This window comes from Podarcis raffonei, chromosome 12 (assembly GCF_027172205.1).
Source record: "Podarcis raffonei isolate rPodRaf1 chromosome 12, rPodRaf1.pri, whole genome shotgun sequence".
In the NCBI taxonomy this organism is placed as follows: Eukaryota; Metazoa; Chordata; class Lepidosauria; order Squamata; family Lacertidae; genus Podarcis; species Podarcis raffonei.
Window position 1 is genome coordinate 28,090,675 of NC_070613.1, and position 19,447 is coordinate 28,110,121.

Below are 19,447 nucleotides of genomic sequence, written 5' to 3' on the forward strand. Positions count from 1 at the left end.
ACTTTTCCTGTTGTTGTTCCTCATACAGGCTGGGGCTGATGAGAGCTGCAGTCCAAATCATTTGGGGGGCACCTGGTTGGCAAAGGCTGTTTAGAGCATTTAACATCTATTCTTGGAGGTTCCATGTAGCCATCATAGCTACTGATGGGCATATCCTTTGTGAATTAGTCTAGTCTCCCTTCAGTGCCATCTAAGCTAGTGGCCCTCAGCACCTCAACTTTTAGCAGCAGATTGTGCATCTTGCAAATTTCTTTTAAACATTTTGCCTTACCTGAATCTGCTAGCCAATTTTGAGTACTATGCATCATTTTATAAACCTCTTACTATATATCCCTCTATCCTGTTCCCAGAGCTGTCTTTTTCCCCCCTTTTTCTTTTGTAAACTAAAATGTTCCAAATGTTTCAGCCATTCTTGGTTTGGAACAGTGTCCCAACCTGAACTGACTATTCATTTCTGTAGCTTTTTTCTGCACCTTTCCCAAAGCTATGTATTTGGGATGGGATAAGCAGGAATGTACACAGCACTTACAAATGTTGCTGCACTATGTATTATAAGCACGTTGTAGTATAAGTATTGCTATTTTCTGTCCCTTTCCTAATAGTCCCCAGCATTCCTTTTGTATAACACATTAGAATTTGTATTTTTGATGGATTCATATGCTGTAGGTTGTAATGTGTATTTGTAATTGGAGTTACAGAACAAGGCCCCCAGTGATTTTTCTGCTGTATTTCAAGGGCATAGCTGGACATTCATACAAGACACCTGCTTTGCTGTGCTCTTTGGATGAGCCCAGGTAGTTAGTTATCCAAGTCCCCAAAGCCACTGTTTCCCTTTGGTCATTGTCAGATACCCATCCAACCCCCAAATGCCAGTCCTTTCAATTGGCTGTAATTTACCGTGAAGTTACAAAAAAGGTGACAAGTTAGCTTGGGTCCCTGTCCTGTAGATGCTCTTCCTTGGATCCACCATTTTGTTCCTCCTCTTGACTGACCACTTTCGTTGTACTCCCTTGGCATGGCCATTTTGTGTGTAGCGCCTGATGGAAAAGTGAGGTATAAATGCTGCTCCCCCTTGCACCTTGGCTGTTTTCTTTGATGCTGTTTACACTTTATAGTGCATATTCTATGGTCATGTATATTTTATTAAAAACATCCCTGATGATTTCTACTGAAGAACAGAACTTTGTTAGTTCTGGATCAAACTTCTTTAAATATAAACTGCAAAAATTCTCAAGGAAATGGTGCGTTTGTAGATTCATTTGCAAATATTCTAGAGTTCTGTGTTTCTGAAATGTTGTTTCAGGGGCAGCGTGTCACTGAATGCTAGTAGTTGTGTGCTAAGAGCAAGGTAGGACAGCATCTCCAGAAACGGCTGGGGATGTCTGAAACCTGGAGATCCTCTGCCAGTCAGTGTAGACAATATTGAACTAGGTGGACCAGCGTTTTACCACTGCCAGCCAGTGCAGACAATAAATACTGAGCTAGATGAGCCAACTCTGTTAAAAGGCAGCTTCTTATGAGGAATATTGCATTTGGCTGGGAACTGTGTTTTTGACCACTATGCTTACTACATGACCCAGTAGGTTTCTTTTGTTGTTTGGGGCAAGGAACCCACAGCCCTCCAGACAGTGGCGTAGCCTGGGGGGTGCAGGGGGGGCCGGCCGCACCGGGCGCAACATCTGGGGGTTAGGGTTAGGGGGCGCAAATCCACGGGTTAGGGGGCACAAATTACTTGCCTTGCCCCGGGTGCTGACAACCCACGCTACGCCACTGCCTCCAGATATTGTTGGGACTCCAATTCCCATCAGCCCGAGCAGCGCTGCCAATGGTCAGGACTGGTGGGAGCTGTAGTCCAACAGCATCAGGTAGCCCGTAGGTTCACCGCCCTTAAAGTGCAAGTGTGGCGACTTCAGACGTGCAACCAGTAATGGGGAGGGCGCGTGGCCATTACTCCGTTAATTTCCACGCGGCGGTTAGGTCAGCTGAGCTCGGTCCCGAGCTTCGAGGGGCAAATCTATGTTCCCACTCCTCCAGCGCCAGTTCCAAACGCAGCTTCTGTTCAAAAACCGAAGTACCCCCGACGGTTGCGTGAACGTGGGGTGTCTTGAAAAAAAACCCCCACGCGCAACCCAGGACAGTGGAGAATTTCACCCCTGAGGCGCAGACGGAGTCAGAGGCGTGTAAGAGTCTCTCGCCAGGGGACTCAACCCGCTTCCCTCTTGGGAACCGCTGCGAAAGAAAGTGGGAGCCTCAAGCAGCATAGGACGCCCGGCGAGAGGCGGGCTGCACGCGGGCCAGCGGGGAGCGCCTGAGAGGCCAAGCGGCGCGGGTCGCCTCTTGTCGTCCTTTCCCGCTCCGGCCGGGCGCGTTGTCGCCGCCGAGCTGCTGCTGCTGCTGCGTGGCTTTGGCGCCTTCTTCCCACCCACCTCCCCAGCCTCCCTCTCCCAGCGGGGCAAACCATTGCAGTGCGCCGAGGAGGTGAGGCACCTGTCAGACGCTCTTGGCCCGGAGAGGCCGAGGGCCGCCCGAGCTGGCCGGCGTGTCCCTCCCTAGGGCCGCCCGGGAGCCGCCTGCCTGCCTGGGCGTCCCCTGGAGGCCGAGCGGGCGGCGGGAAGCCCGGCTGGTGGTGGAGCCGAGCGCGGGAACCTTCCTCCCCCCGCCCACCCCGCGCAGCGTCTCAGGCGCCACCGCCGCCTGCAATGGCGTGCAAGAGCCGAGTCTGAGGAGCTTGCTGCTGCCGGGCAGGTTGCGGGCGGCGGCGGCGGCGGCAGCAGTGCCGGGAGGTGGCGGGCCGGTGGACAGCACGGCGGCAGTAGTAGCCGGAGCAGCAGGAAGAGAAGCGGAGGGGGATCGAGAGGCGGCGGGGCTTTTGCAACTCCGACTCTCCCGGGTAAGGTGCCGCGGTGAGCCCCCCCCTTTGCAAAACAAAACCTGCCTGTGTGGGGCTCGCTGTGGCTTGACTCCTGCCGTCGGGAGCAGCTTTTGTTTCGCGAGCACCGAAAGTGGGCAGGCTGGCTGGTTCGCTTGCAAGGCTCGTGAGCGCCGTCTTGCTCTCTGCATTCTTACACAGCCGCCGCTCCTGTTGCAAGGTGCTTCCCGGCTCCCGCGTTTCCTGCTGGGCAGCTTAGCAGCGGGTTTCCCCCCCCCCTTTTTCTTCCCCGGCGGGGACAGAGTTGTGCCTTTTGCGCCACTTTCCTATAGGGAGCGTGAAGGACGTCGCGCTGGGCTGGAGAGAGAAAGGGAACGAAGGAAAGAAGGGGATTTATCGCCACACTTACTAGCTGGCAATATACCACCCCTCCCCGGGTGGGTTTCTTGGACGAGCGACGCCGAAACAGCGAAGCGTGGAGGTTGGGGGAAGGTTCTGCGCCTTGAGATTGATTAAACTCACCTTCGCTATTATTTGCAAATGACCCTTCTACGCCCCCCCTCAATTAATTGCATGCTTGGGGACCAGAGAGAGAGAGAGGCAGGCGATTTGGAGGCAGGGATGTGGTTCTCTTCCAAGGAAGGGATTGGGGGGCATTAACGGCCACATCACAACGTTGCTTAGGAGCAAATAACCGCTTAGTTGTCAAGGCTGGAGAACAGACGCAATATGGGCGCGAGTCTTGTAATCTGTCTCGCAGCCCCGGCAGCGCGTTGACTCGGGCAGGCGGGAGGATGCGGGGGGCGGGAGGCGGAGGCCGGTCGGGGCCGGAGCGAGCCGAGCCAGGTCCACATGTGTGCGTTGCCCGGGTCGGTCGCTTCGGGAGGCTTGCAGCTGCGGTGAAGTTGTAGCGGCGGAGGAGGCGGAAACAGAAGGGCGCTAATGAGAGATTTTCCTCTATTATTAGTCATGTGCTGCTCTTCTGTATTTCTTTAGGGCTGCTTGCTCAGGCTGGAAGCAAAACCCATTTCCTCCTCCTCCTCTATTAAACGACGCCAAGGGACTCTGCCAGCCCCCGTATTCCTCCTTGCCGGGAGGGCAGGACGCTCGGGATTCATATAAAATGCCACTTGCCGTACAGATTTTACCGAGATCCAGGCTGGGAAATGGACAGATTTAGCCTGCATTGAGGTTTCCTCTTCCCCCTTTCACTGCACCTTTCATGGTTCTTTGTCATGCTGAATATACCCCAAGGGGAACAGGCAAGTCTTTACCATACCAAATTATTTGCTTCCTGCAAGTTCTAAATTTCTGTGCATGTGATTTCTCTGTCCCTCATTTCTCTCTCTTCCCCCCACCCCTACAATCTCAGAGCGAGTTTATTAATTTGTTCATTTGGTGGTGGTGGTGTTTTGAAAATGAAGGCAGCAAAGTGTTGCTGTTTCAGAGGAACGTGTCACTCATGGCTGCATCACACCATTTCACAGTGGTAGAGATATGTGTACCTGACTCTTCATCATCATTTGAAGGAAACTTTAATGATAAAATACATTGGTATAATGCAGAACTGTTGTACACTTGAATAGCGTGTATATGCATGTACATACATTGACTGTTGGGAAAGAGAGGGATTAGGTCTTGGTCCTACACAGAAGTAATGCCCCCAGTCTCAGTCATGTGATAGCAGAATAATGATTTGTTTATGATAGGAATTTACTTCCTTTACTGTCTTCTGCTGTTACTCCATATAATGATCCAGAGGTCTGAGTAATGAAATCCAAAATGGGTTCTAAAAGATGGAGTCCTGATTAGCCCTCACTTAAATGAAGTTCTGAAGATACTATAACATTCCATCATCATGTTGTTAAAGCATGAAACAGTTTATTTATTCCATTTATGTTTCTCTTCATTTAAGGAGCTTAGGGTATGTGTCAGTGGGGCTTCCCAGGCAAGTCTCCCATCCATATAACTTCCAGATTCAGATGTGATTCCTTTGAGAGATGGAATTGCATCTGGTGGCTTCATATCATAACCTTCCCCTTTTATAGCCAGCCATATTCTAAAACCGATGTAAATATTGAATAGGTATGAAGATCTACAAACCCACTGATACGAATCAAAATCCTCCTTTGTGTTGCAGGTTTCATCAACATTCTTTTGAAAGACATCCAGTTTCCCACTTGTTTTTGCTGGTACCCATATCTGGAGGATTGTCATCTGCCTATAAGTATGGCCTTGGCAGAATCTAATGTCCTTTAAGCCCCTCATCCACAATCTCAACTGGAGGGTACAGCGGCCACTATGTATGTTGGTTTAACATCCCAAAAATAAACATGATGAAGACAGAGTGTTCAGGGGAAAGATCAAATCTCCGAAGTGCCTCTCCTCACAGGAACGCTTATAGGACTGAGTTCCAAGCATTGAAAAGCACCTTTGACAAGCCTAAGTCAGATGGAGAACAAAAGACTAAAGAAGAAGGAGAGGCTTCTCAGCAAACCAGGGGGAGGAAATATGGATCTAACGTCAACAGGATTAAAAATTTATTCATGCAAATGGGCATGGAGCCCAATGAGAGTGCTGGAGGCATGGCAAAGACCAGAAGTAAAGGTGGACCCCTATCTCCCCAAAGAAGAATTAGGCCAAAAGAGCTTGTGGAGAAGGGAGATGGATCAGTTGTGAAGTTAGAATCTTCCGTTTCAGAAAGGATTAGTAGGTTTGATGCTATGCACGATGGTCCTTCTTACTCCAAGTTTACTGAAACACGGAAGTTGTTTGAAAGAAATACTCATGAAACAGGGCATTCAAATCGCTACTCCCCAAAGAAAGAGAGATCCGTTTCTAACAGTGATCTTCAAGATGACTGGTGCAGCTCTAAGTCTAACAGGGGAAGTACAGATTCGCTGGATAGTCTTAGTTCAAGGACAGAGGCTGTTTCTCCAACAGTGAGCCAACTTAGTGCAGTGTTTGAAAATACTGACTCACAACAAAATGTTCTAGAAAAGACGGGAAACAATGAAGAGTATTCTGTAACTGGCCACTATCCACTAAACCTGTCTTCTGTGGACACAAATCTGTCTTCCAGTGTTGCAAACCTCGACGATTTCAGCCCCATAAAAGATGCCAATGCTTGGCCTCCATCAGCTAAACAAAATACCAGCTCAGCACCTGTTGAAAACTCTGAGCAGAACAGTAGTAGATCTCCATCAGACAATGAAACTCCCAAAAGCACTTTGCCTTTGTCGAAAACAGGTGGAATACAAAACAAGTGCTATGATTCTGTTGATGCCTGTGAAGCGACTAAACAAGAGTCAGTAGATGGACTTGATAAACAAAGTTTTGGTGAGAACTGTACGAGCAATAAGGCAAAAATAGAGCCTGTAGTACCACCTTTGCAGCAAAAAAAGATCTCTGCTGGAGCTGAGACTGCAGAAATATCAGGAAACTTAATAGCTAGTGATGACATCACAGTCAGTGAAGCTTCGCATTCTGTTGGCTCCCACTGTGAAGATACAAATGGAAAGGAAGAACAGGAAGACTTGAATAACTTTCAGAGTTCTCATGTGTATATGCACTCTGATTACAATGTCTACAGGGTACGATCAAGATATAATTCTGACTGGGGGGAGACGGGAACAGAACAGGATGATCAAGAAGACAGCGATGACAACTGTTATTACGAACCTGACATGGAATGTTCTGAAATTATTGGATTGCCAGAAGAAGATGAAATCCCAGCAAGTCGAAAAATTAAGTTTAGTTGTGCTCCAATTAAGGTAAGTTTCACTGGTCTGTTATTTTTTACATTGTTTTTGAGTGGTTGTTTTTGTTCTTTTGTTTTAACTCGACACTGTCTCTGGCGAATTTTTTTGCTAGTTGCTTCCGGTATTGAATTTGTTTCGTGGCCTTAGGATTCATATTTGGTCCTGACTGGAAAATAAGGATTGATTCAAATTGTTAAGAATCATTCTAAGCTCTAATAACTCTTGTTTGCCCCTTGTATAGTTGTGGCTAACCTGTGTATCAAACATATTTATTGTCACAATATTTAGGCATGCTTTCACTCAGAAGAGTTTTATGTGGCTGGAGTAGGTTTGAAATGGTTCTAATCAGCCTGTGTCTGTGATAACTTCTTGTTTTCCTCACATTAGGGTTTTGCCTCCTGTGGTGGGAAGTGGGTAGCTAGATCTCTTTTGTCACTTAGCAGTGATTCTCCTTCTGTACACTCTTCATGCCTCTGGGATGGGCAGCCTCAGATCTGGCCTTTGGGATTCCAGTTGCTTATTCCCACATAGTGCTTCTGCAAACATTGTATAATGGCAGCCCCTTCCAACAAGTGTGTTTGTGTGTAATCCTTGACTGCAGGATTGATGGTGAGAACATGTGATAGGGGATTAGATGAATTGCCTATAAAGTCCTAAGTTTTAGAGAACGGCTATGGGGTGGGGAGGGGGAGTTCTCTCATAGCTCAGGTACCCATTGAGATGATAGGCACTGTATACAAGGGCTGAGGAAGTATTTTTCAACATTAATCATCGCCGTTTTGTCTGTTAACGTGTCTTTAAATCACATTTCCCCCCATGGCACTTCCATCCTGCATTGTAGGATAACTGAGACTTGCAACACCATATTTCCTAAGCCTAGCTTAGGTACAAATTGTTACTGGCATTTCATTATGGAGGCTTACAATTGGTTTCAGAAATGCTTTCTATAAGAGGGCTGTTGAGATGGTTGTATCAGGCCACAAAGATTCCAACATCTGATTCACATTCATTGGGCAAGTTTAAGGCCCAGTTGATTGTAATCAGGGGCTTGTGTCTTTCCTGGGAATAACTAACATTATGAACATAGTCAGAGTTACATAGCAGCTGACCCCATAGCAGCAGTGTGAAGCCAAATGGGCTAGCTTTCTTGCTGAAATATCCCAGGTTAACTAACTCTAAAGCAGTATCAGCTAATCAGAGGCACTGCAGCAGTAAGGTACTTGGTCCCTTCTGCTTTCTATATTCCACCATTTGGATAATTGCAAACTGAGTTAGTCTAGCCTAGTGGTGTTGGTGTTGGTATGGGGCAGGAAGAGTCAGTTCCCCTCGAAACAGTTTCTTTCTTTCTTTCTTTCTTTCTTTCTTTCTTTCTTTCTTTCTTTCTTTTCGCCATCCTTTGGATAACCACAAACAGCTAGTGAAGTGGATCAGAGACTGAACTGTGAACTAAGAAGACTTCCCAATCAGACTTTTGTCTCTGCTATTAACTCAGTGGGTATCTTTGGAAGCCACTCTCTCTGGGTGCTACAGTTTTGTTTCTCTCCCCCAGGTTGATCTTACCCTCCCTTTGCACCCATTTGTCAAGCATGCTGATTAGGGAACTGGACGTTGTTTTAGTAGGCTCCCCTGCCCCCACCCCCAGCTGTCTCATTTCTTAATTTTAAGAATTTTATGTATTTCATAAATTTAGTCTCCTCAAGGGGTAGTTGCCCAGCACCTCCTAACAAAGTGCTGGAATGGTATTCATTATGTCCTGGAATACAGTATTTTTTTTTGAAAGTCATGTTTCTGAGAGCCCTGTTACTGAGAAAACCCCACCCACTTTCCTGATTTTTGGGAAGCAACTCCTTCTTTCCTTTTGCAGTGTCTTTCCTTGCAAGTTGAAGCTCGGGGTAAACAGTGCATTATAGGACCTTGATATATAAATGTGATTGTGCTGTATTTTCTTATGGGAGATATCTCTCATTGGGTTCTATCTAGTAGCTTGACAATTCCACAGGCAATGTTTTAAACCCAGGTAATCAATCCTGTTTCACACATCACACGTGTTTAGATATGTGCCTTCTACCTGAATAATCAAACAGGAATAGCAACTATCTGTGATGTAAGAATGGCATTTATGTTATATTAGTTGAATCATTGAAAACCAGTAAATATTACTTTAAAAAAAAATGAAAGCATTAAGCAGAGAAAAACCTAATTTGAAATTGAGGTAGTGTCAGTCTTTGTGCTAGATTGGAAATTATATTGGTATCTCTGATCATGAACTACTTTTTTTAATGAAATTGACTGACTGCTACCGTTTAGCAACAGTTGACAAAGGCACTCATGAGTGTTGTCACTGGCATATGTGTGTGTTTTAAAAAACCTGGTACTGAGGCTGAGAAGGCAAGGCATCCCACTGCTTTACAAGAGTCTCTGAAGCTCATCACAGCAGGGGTGAGCCCCTGCCCTCCGTCCCTCCCTCCCTTCCTGTACTGGAGCTGGGGAGGAAAAGTGGCACTTTCCTCCCACGGTTGTGCTGGGGTTCAGAGAAATGGTGTGATGTCACAAATAAGACTTTTCCCACTTGATGAATTCAGTTACCAAGGCTTGCTCAAATGCGTGGCATATAGTGAAAGTTACTTTGCAACCCATTTGTGATGGCATAGCTGGCTTTTGTTAAAGCTGTGCAAAATCTGCAAATGAAATGTTAGGTTTGTACAGAACTGTACAGAACAAAACGTGTAAATAGGTTCACTTGTTCAGATTTTAATTTAAAAATCAGTTCCCCCCAATATTCTTGACATTTTACGAAATGCTGTGTAAGTGCTGTAACAGTTTTTCATTTGCTCCCACCACAAATATTTATGGATACACCACTAAAATATTTAAAAGTTGGGGGCAGGTGTGGTGGTAGTATCTAGTTGATGCTGTGACCAGGGAATAGACGGGGCAGGGGGATGCCAGTGACAATGTCAGATTGCCTTGCATAAAAATTGGCCTGGAAACCAGAAGTTCTCAAGCAAAGCTGAAAATTATAGAGTAAGAGGTAACCCATATGCCAGGTTGTGGGGTTTTTTTTAGGTGTTAGAGACTGTTCTGCATGCCAGATTGGGCTGAGAGATAACGAGGTCGTTGTAATGGCTGCTGGCCATGATGACTGTGTTCTGCCTCCACTATCAGAAACATCGTATCTCTGAATATCAGTTGCTGGGATTCACTGGTGGGCAGAGTGCTCATGTCCTGGTTGCAGGCTTCCCATAGGCATCCAGGCAGCCACTATGAGAAAAGGATGCTGGACTAGATGGGCCATTGGCCTAGTCCAGTAGGCTTAGCCCATGTTCCTATGTATTAAAATGAGGGCTGTGAGACAGAGTGGCCACATGACCTGGAAGCTGTACGCCAGCTCCCTCGGCCAATAAAGCGAGATGAGCGCCGCAACCCCAGAGTCAGCCACAACTGGACCTAATGGTCAGGGGTCCCTTTACCTTTTACCTTTACTGAGACAGAGTATGTTGCTTTGAGCCTCTTGGAGAAAAGGTGTGGGATATGCATGTAATAAATAAACATAGAGAAGAAAAGGTCCTCGAGAGGGTCTCTTACTCAGCTACTGGTATTCATGGTCTGTTTCTCAGCTTTTGTAAATCAGAAAAGCTAACAAAAAAATAAGATCCAAAGTTGCCTTGCAACCCATGTGGCATTCTTTGTATGTTTAAACTGGTGAATCCTGCATGGATGAATTTATAACCAGGTCTGCTATAACTTATCCATCTTTTCCTGACACACGTTTTATTGGTATAACCATTACTTCAGTTAGGAAAACCACAATTCCTAACTATGGAAAACCGTATCTGGTAATATCAGTTACAGCTGCAAAAATCGTTTATCCAGCTGCAGTAATCATTTATCCACTAAGTAATTGAGGAACAATTGACAAACTGTAATCTAAAGAGTCAGGTGACAGAGTTGATGAAGGGAGTCGCTGGAAATAAATTAAGCTAGACAAACAAACCCTCTCAAACAATTGCTGTTTTATTCAACAATACCAATTTGCATATTATTGAAAATAACTTGATCAGCAGATGAGAAATTATCATTCCTATGTTAAATTGTGTGCATCTGTCACAGCCAGAAGTGAGAGTCACAGATTTAATGTGTTGGTAGCGATTATCACATAAAATCCACAAAAGGCATATATGAAGTACAACACTTCAGGAATGACTAACACTTTTGGGGTAAGATAAAAACAAAACATTTGACCATCAAGCATTTGAATGTGGAGAAGCTAATATTGCTTGATTTTCACCTTGACTGCAAAAATACATACATGTTGTGAGTGTGCATTTCTTTAATCAATGTAATGGTAAATTTTGCTCCGATATACACAATGAGTCTCTAACTGCAGTTTGCTAGAACCAGGAGGGAAAGAACCCCCCACCCTCCTTTGCCTTTGATGGGAAATGAGTCAGTCTATTGTCCTTTTAAACTTTTGTTCCGTCGTTTTTTTAAACTCCTGCAGCAGTCACCAGTGGAAAATTCTGTGTTAAGCTGCTTTTACTTGAGAGAGAGAGTTGTGGCCTTAACTATTTTGGTCTTGCAGCTTCCTCTACTACTGTGCGGTGCTGTGGCGATACAAAGGGGAAAGAGTTGTACTGGGGAAGGGGACCAAATAACTTGCGACTCTTCTCTAGCCCAACTGTCTTGTTTTGTTTTGTTTTGTTTTTGTTTTAACAATATAAAAGAAGATACAAGAAGAAAGGGAGGAACCACGTGAAGGAAAAAGATGAAGAATAACAATGCTGGTTGTTATTTTTTTCCTGACTTTCCTAGTACCTGCAGCACATCCTGTGATTAGCCTGGCCCTGGGAGTACAATTACCCAGCTCATTTTGGAATGGCCAGTGTGTACTTTGATTAAAACAAATAAATAAATGCAAATCTTAGCTCTCGGGCAATCCCCAAGAAAAGCAGAGTTGCAAGTGCTGTATCAAATTATGCAAATTTGCAAAGTATCTCTTAATTTGTCTGACTGTTTTGTATAATTTAATCTAGTTTTTACCAGCCATGGGGAAAAGGTAAGAAACTATGCGTGACACTTAAGTTTTTGCTCTCCAACCTTGAAAGCCTTATTCGGGCTGACTCTGAATTTGGGACCTGTAAGCCTCTCAGAATGCTGACTTTTGCTCTGTAGATGTGATGTGGGACTTTGCCAGTCCCTTGACCTGTTTAAGCTATGCCTCCACCTCTGCTCAACCTGAATATTTGTCATTGCGCATACTAAAATTTTTTTTAAAAAGGCTGCTCCATCAGTACAATATGGATGATGGATGTTGGAGGTACTGTAGTGTGTGTGTGTATGTGCATAAACCCCCAACTTTTATGTGAATGGGCTGTAGGCTACTGTTCTAAGGCAAGAGTCACATCTGTTGCTGCACCAACCTTTGCCTCTGACCCCACTTACCACTAGCATATGGGCCCCAGAAGGTTCTCCACATGAGAATGCAGCCCTCAGATTCCTACAGCCCCACTCCACACACAGCTAGTGTTCTCTTGATGGTCTTTTACAAATAATATAAAAACCGTGATTTCCACACATGTATGTTTCCCTGTGAAATAAAACAGACCAAGCAACCTTGATAAGAGTTCCTGGAATGTCAGCTGTGCCAAGTTGCTTTTTCCTATTGTTGTTTTAAACAAATTCCTATTTTTAAAGAGAACAACAACAACAAAAAGCATTTCAGTGTATATTTAACGTAACATAAGATCACATCATATTTTTATACAGTATATCCCCCCTTTTAATCTAGTATAAATATATCACAAGAAGTTAACAATAGGCCAACAGCACAAGTATCTGTGTTGTTGATGGACTACAACAATCATCCCTGACCATCGGGTTCCTCATTCTTGGATTTTATGCAGTTTATTTAACTACACACATGTGATGGAGTTCAATAATACTTGGATGGCCAGCTGTGTGTAGCTGAATAAACTGCATAAAATCCACCAGAGCAAGTGAAGACCAAATTCAATATAATGGGAAATGTGTGAATATATCTCCCAATGTCTCCTCCTCATCCCAAGTTTTGCTAATTGCAGGATTTGGTTTGGGTTTGAGGAGGTCTGTAGTTGTGAGGTTCTAACCCTCTTCCCATTGCAACCTCTATCAAAATTGCCTTCACTAGAGGTGCTATTGGCTGTAGAGGGGAGATGATACAAGCATAATAACTTGTATATTGCCTCCCCTACAGCTAATATTGTGGGTGTGTAGGTGTGGATTGGAGTGGTGGCATAAAAAAGCACATGTTTTTAAAGTATGATTTGACATGTGATATGTTTTTTTGTCCACGTCTACATTAATCTTTTCCTTACTGTTGGAAAAAATGTGGACAGGCACACATCTTTATCCTGTGCTACTACTGAGCTCCTGTTGCTTGGTCCCTGCTCCTGCCAACCTAGCAGTTCGAAAGCACGTCAAAAGTGCAAGTAGATAAATAGGTACCGCTACGGCAGGAAGGTAAACGGCATTTCCGTGCGCTGCTCTGTTTCGTCAGAAGCGACTTAGTCATGCTGGACACATGACCCGGAAGCTGTACGCCGGCTCCCTCGGCCAATAAAGCGAGATGAGCACCGCAACCCAAGAGTCAGTCATGACTGGACCTAATGGTCAGGGGTCCCTTTACCTTTACCTTATTCTTTCAATATTTCCCCCCCCCCGCCAGCATTTTCATTCCCCACCCCCAATAAACTCCTATAATGATAGAGAACATTAATACAGTTAATTGCACACAACTTAAAGAATAGCTGAAGGCAGAGCCAATTTAAATTTCTAAAAGTGTCTAATAGCAATTCATGATTTGCTTGAGATTATATGAAGAAGTTGCAAGATTTTTTTTTACTAGCTCTGTGCTTAAAAGGATTAAGATGGATGATTAGGGATGTAAACTGAGGGGGAGAGAAGATGCTTTTCAAAGGCTTATAAGCTTGAAACATGCTGAGGTAGAAAATAGACCTATTGTGCCTATTCTTAAAACAGTAGGTTCAGGAGTAGATTGTTCTTCTGCAACCCCCTGTTACTAAGTGCCACATTAGACTGCCACTTACCATGTGAATACTTCCAAGTGAGGTACATAAACCTAGGGGTTCTTCACTGTACTTAACTATTGCATTACGTGGTCATACGGGTCCTTGCATTTTGTCATCTAGCACCAAGAGTCTGTTCATATAGTAACCAGAATGCGAGTGTAGGATCTATCAATGCCATACCAAATGTGGCATCCAAAACTAATTTCCAGCTCTGCTATCATGGTCCCTTCCTCCCCCCCCCACCAAATACAGTACAGCTCTTTGCTTTACTGGGGACCCATGAGTTCTAATTACTGCTAGGTAAAAAGGTAAAGGTACCCCTGATCGTTAGGTCCAGTGGTGGACGAATCTGGAGTTGCGGCGCTCATCTCGCTCTATAGGCCGAGGGAGCTGGGATTTGTCCGCAGACAGTTTTTCCGGGTCATGTGGCCAGCATGACTAAGTCGCTTCTGACGAAACAGAGCAGCGCACGGAAATGCCGTTTATCTTCCCGCCGGAGCAGTACCTATTTATCTACTTGCACTTTGACGTGCTTTCAAACTGCTAGGTTGGCAGGAGCTGGGACCGAGCAACGAGAGCTCACCCTGTGGCGGGGATTCGAACCGCTGACCTTCTGGTTGGCAAGCCCTAGGCTCAGTGGTTTAGACCACAGCGCCACCAGCATCCCTTGTAAGTTGTTTTAGGTCACAAGTAAATTGAAACTATATTATTACTAGTAGTAATAGTACAAGAGAGCTTAGGTAGAGTTAATGAGTATACATCCTACCACTACTAGGCAGTAGATCCAGTGCCCCACATCAGTTTCCTAGAGAGGGGCACCCCCCAAACTACTTTTAGCCTAATAGCAATGTCTCAGCTCTGTGTACACCGCACAGTTGCTTATTGTTGAGTCTGGGTCCCTGTGTCTTCTTTCTAGAAGGCATGTGGAGCAGAAAACAGTATCATGCTTGAAAGTCTTTACTCCAATACAGTACATGATTTCTGTACTTTAGTGTTGTGTTTTTAGCATTCTGGAAGCGTAAGGGCTATTTTTAAAGCCCTGTAGGAGGGTTTTGTGATTTTTTTACTCCAGAAAAACTGCAGTGAGTGTCACTGAAGATCTTTACACTTATGTTGTAACTCTTGTATATAGGCTTTGTGTACTATGGCTTTTTTTAAAAAAGGTGATTATCTCCCTGCCACAGTTTCCAGTTATAACACCCATTTTTTCTTTCTATTTGTACTTTTACTATCTCTTCCATCAAATCTATATCACATGCCATATATTGTGTATTGAAAAAACACAATGTACCGTAGATTTACTTTATTACATTAGTGGGGTATGCCATATCCAGAGTTCTAAAATACGCCTCTCAGAGTTCCAAACTATGCACATGATCACTTTACCTTTTAAAGAATTTCTCTTTGCTTCTAAGTAGCTCTCACGTTTTCAAATCAGGGTAGGATAATGCACAAGCGTAAATCTATATGGAGAGTAAACGACATCAGTGCAGCCTTACATATTTCATCCAAATGCTCTGCAGATCCTTGTTGTGTGAGTTTTGTTTTTTTGAAACGGATACAGTGGTACCTCGGGTTAAGTACTTAATTCGTTCCGGAGGTCCGTACTTAACCTGAAACTGTTCTTAACCTGAAGCACCACTTTAGCTAATGGGGCCTCCTGCTGCTGCCGCGCCGCCAGTGCACGATTTCTGTTCTCATCCTGAAGCAAAGTTCTTAACCTGAAGCACTATTTCTGGGTTAGCGGAGTATGTAACCTGAAGCGTATGTAACCTGAGGTACCACTGTAGAAGGGCAGAGAATTTAGTCCTGTTGTTAGCACTGTTCTACCAAATTGTTTTTAATTATGTGAGAAATTGGTACTGAGGAGATTAGTACTGCAGTGGCTATTGCTCTGCTTTCCGCAGCTGGTGGCAGCAATCTTCCTGAATACCAGTTGCTGGAAACTGTGGGAGGGGAGACTGCCCTTGTGCTCAGGTCTTGTCTGAAGGTTTCCCATAGGCATCTGGTTGGCCACTGTGAGAACAGGATGCTGGACTAAATGGACCACTGGCCTGATCCAGCAGGCTCTTCTTACGTTCTTAATGTTAGGAGGGGTGAGACAAAGTTGCGCACTGAACCTGTTCTTACAGAGACAACCCTTGAAGGATTTTGTAGCGAAAACAAGAAGAAGTCTTGTTGCATATTAAAAGATGAAAACATTTATATGGCATAAGGTTCCGTGGACTGGAGTCCATTTAACTCTCATTTAAAGCATTTAAAGAAGTGGATGCTGTTGCCACAATAAATTTATTTGTCTTTAAGGTGTCCTAAGGGTCTTTGCTCTTTCAAGAGAGCTGAAGTTCTTCAGCCAATGATTAACCAACTTTCCTCTCAACATGGTTGCAGCTGTATTGAACACAGTGGGAGAGACCTCATCTTCCAAATTTAATCAGTCTTAAGATGTTTGCAATTTACAGACTCAAATACAATTAATTTGTCCTGTGACATAAAAGAGGGTCAGTTAACCAAGATGTCAGTTAGTGTAAAGCACTCTTACAATCTCATATTTCATAATAATAAAACTTAATAAATTGCTTTTCCTTAATCTGACAGCATTATTTGTATTTTAGGGCTAAACAGCATGCAGTTGTGGGAGACTGAAATTGGGGAGGATGTGGTGGGGGTGGAGAGCTTATTGACTCAAACTTGCCTCCCTCAGCAGCTCTCCTGGGGGGAAGGGGGAGGGAAATTATTATCCTCAGGTGGAGAAAAGCTGCTAGAGCAAAATTTGAATTAACAAACTGCAGAAAGGGAAAGGGTTAAGCAGCTCCACTGGTCCACTGTTCTGAACTTCATATGTTTTCTTTTTTAAAAAAAGTCAGGGCAACAAATAATACAGCTGCCTATCATTTGTTGCTTGACCCAGAGACAAAATATATTGGACAGAGCTTTGAGTATAGGAAATGATTGGATGTTTAATTGTGAAATGAGGTCCTTATACTGAGTTCAAATGGTTAGTAGCAATGTAATGCAGCCTTTGCTTTTCACTTTTTATGTTTTATCTCCACCCTTCCGCTTTAGGTCTTAAGTGGGGGAAGCAACTAGGCAGAGATCCCCTGTTGTATTATCGCTGAAATATTGTCTAATAGTAATTATGCACAGGTGCAAATTAACAATACATAAGAATTTAGGAAAACAAGGAAATCTGGTGAGCATTGGGTACTTTCCAAAGGACAGTGGTGAAAACGTGTGTGTGTGTGTATAGATAGAGAGAAAAATAGATAGATATAGATATAGGTTCAAATTAGGAACATCACTTAAAATCAAGATCACTTGATAATAATGATAATTTGCAAAGTAAACTTATTTCTGAATTAAATAGTTTTTCATTACTTAGATAATTGATATCTAAGTGGGTTTTTTGGTCATACAATGCAAAGCTTTCAAAAGAGAAATATTGGACAGTTGGTTTCTATTCAAAGAAGATCAGAGAGATGCTCTTTATGTGTTAAGGCCTCTCTCTGGTAGCTAGTAAGTTGATTGGTTTTACAACTCTAGGTTGCTATAGGCCACAACATCTGCTTGGCCTTGCAAGTCTATTCATGTCCTACTTAGGTTAATCTTCAGTCATTTCTTGTCAGGAGTTGCAACAGACCTAAGACTTTTTGTTGCTGCTGTTATTTATTAAATTTGTATACCGCCCTTCGTCTGAAGGTCACATGGCAGTTTACCACATAAAAACACAAAAGGCATAAGATAGTAGCAATGCCTTCTCCCACTATTTTGTACAATTTGACTGTTATGCACCTGTTGCAAGTTTAAAAATATTTACAATCACTGACTTTAAAAATCTCAAAGATGTGGTCAGTTTAGGTGACCACCAGGCCAACTGATTGAAAGGCTATGGGATTCCTTGTCTCCCCAAACAGTGCTGGAATTAGAGGTGGACAGCAGGGGCCCCTGAACCTCTTGCTTTTGGGGACAACCCCAATAGCCACTGTCCGTAGAAAGCCAGAGAGGCATCAGGATTTGGCTGAAACTGAGTGCAGAGAGTCAGGGCCTTTCGGGCTTGTAGATTTTATTAAGGTCTTTACTTACTCCCTTGCCCTAATATTATTGATTAACCTGTATTAATGCTTTAAATAAATAAGGACTCACCTGCAGCCTTGCAATCTAAAAATATTTGACATGCTAACTAAAAGGATGAGGGGGCAATTAGGAAGTAAGTGTTGAGTGCTGTCCTCTGACAGTGCTATTCACACCTTATCCTGTGCAAGGACTTGATGGAAGCAGCAAAGTGTACAACTGCTGCTGACATTTCCTGAGGTCAGGGCCTTGACCTTGTGATAAGCCATCCAAATTGCAATGCTTTTGTCTAGAACTACCAGCAGCAAGCCAACTTAATGGTGCTCAAGGGGGGGAAAACCAGTGTGTGGATTTAGAAAATCTCCAGTCTGGTGGAAATAGTTTCATGGCACAGTGCAAAGTGTGATTAAATAAAGTGTAAATATAATTGTAAATAACATGCTTCATATTTCCCTTTATGTTTAGGAAATGAATCTTGCTTGCTTGTTTAAAAACATTGTTCAAGTTATTTTAATGGTAGTTGAAAACGCTTCAAAGTCACTGTGTTTGTGTGTGTTTTCTGAAAGTGTGGGGCATCTGCTTCTCTTTCTCAGGGACACACTGAGGCTATTGAAAATATTGCCTCGGGTGGTCCAGAGCTTTCAGATAGTGTTAGAACTATGTATTCCAAATCTCTGGCAGAGAAGTGTCAGGATCAGAAGATTACCTGGAGGCAGAATATTCCCCTCACTCTGTTTATCAGCAAAATGGGGAAAGGCTTTGAATCAAATAAAGCAGTAGGGGAATGTTTATTCTAGAGCAATGTTTTATTTTGGGCAGGGTAGGAAATAATTGTAGTTGCCTCTGCCCACATTTCTATCTCCTTTCCCTGCTGTTTCTGGCATTCTCCATTTCACATTCAAAGAACCTTTAGTTTAGAGGGCTGCTACAGCCTTTCCCATTAAACATGGGCAATTGTGGTGTGTGTGTGTGTGTGTGTGTGTGTGTGTGTGTGTGTGTGACATGGAAGTGGACTTTTAAGCACATTTGGCTGAACACTCTTAAAAGCCTCCCTGTGATCAGAAAACCTAAGGAGCTGGGTCGCTGGTTACAGAGCGGCTTCTAAACGCATTCTGTGAAACTTACCTAAAAGTCCCCTTCGACCTTCCTGCTCTTTATGGGAAGGTCAAGAATGAAGTTGTTGGTGATGGAGACAATGGGGGCAAGGCCAGCTTGTGTGCTGTTGTACCTCCTATGCAGTTCATGCCTTCAGGCATGGAAAAGCTGTTTCCACCACCCCCAGCCATGTCCACCTGTCATATACCTGATGTCATATTGCATCAGACATGGGATGAGTAAGATGGTGGCTGCAAAGTCCTCTTTAGACCTCATTTCTCAGTGCTGCTTACAGGGTGCTCCTGGTTGCTCATTGCAAGTGTTCTTTGGTGCTCTTTAAATTGGTTGACTGCATTGCTGGAATTGGATCCACTTGGGAGCTCTTGGTTGATTTCCAGTTAGATCTGAATTGGACATTAGAGAACCTGGATTTACCAAATTTTTGCACAGTAGGAAAAGTGCAGCACTCCTGTGTTCCTCCATTTGCTTTTCAATGAAGCTAACTTGAAAATGATTCATGCAGTTCCATATGTGCTTTCATGTGCTTTAAAAAATGTTTCAGAAGTGGCATACAAATTCCTAGCCTA

General features: G+C 43.9%; 1 protein-coding gene across 11 annotated transcripts in view; it reads left to right on the forward strand.

Annotated features, from left to right (window-relative positions):
- PPP1R9A (protein phosphatase 1 regulatory subunit 9A) overlaps positions 1-19,447 on the forward strand; it is a 144,667-nt gene that overhangs the window by 16,947 nt on the left and 108,273 nt on the right. For 2 of the 11 annotated variants that reach the window (XM_053359675.1, XM_053359677.1), the window contains exons 1-2: positions 2,500-2,890; positions 5,010-6,642. In XM_053359675.1, the coding sequence (XP_053215650.1) occupies positions 5,203-6,642 (1,440 nt within the window). In that variant the 5' untranslated portion in view covers positions 2,500-2,890; positions 5,010-5,202. Of the gene's footprint in view, positions 1-2,498; positions 2,891-3,191; positions 3,307-5,009; positions 6,643-19,447 lie in introns of those variants that run through there. The other 9 variants (XM_053359679.1, XM_053359680.1, XM_053359672.1 and 6 more) reach the window with 7 other exon arrangements.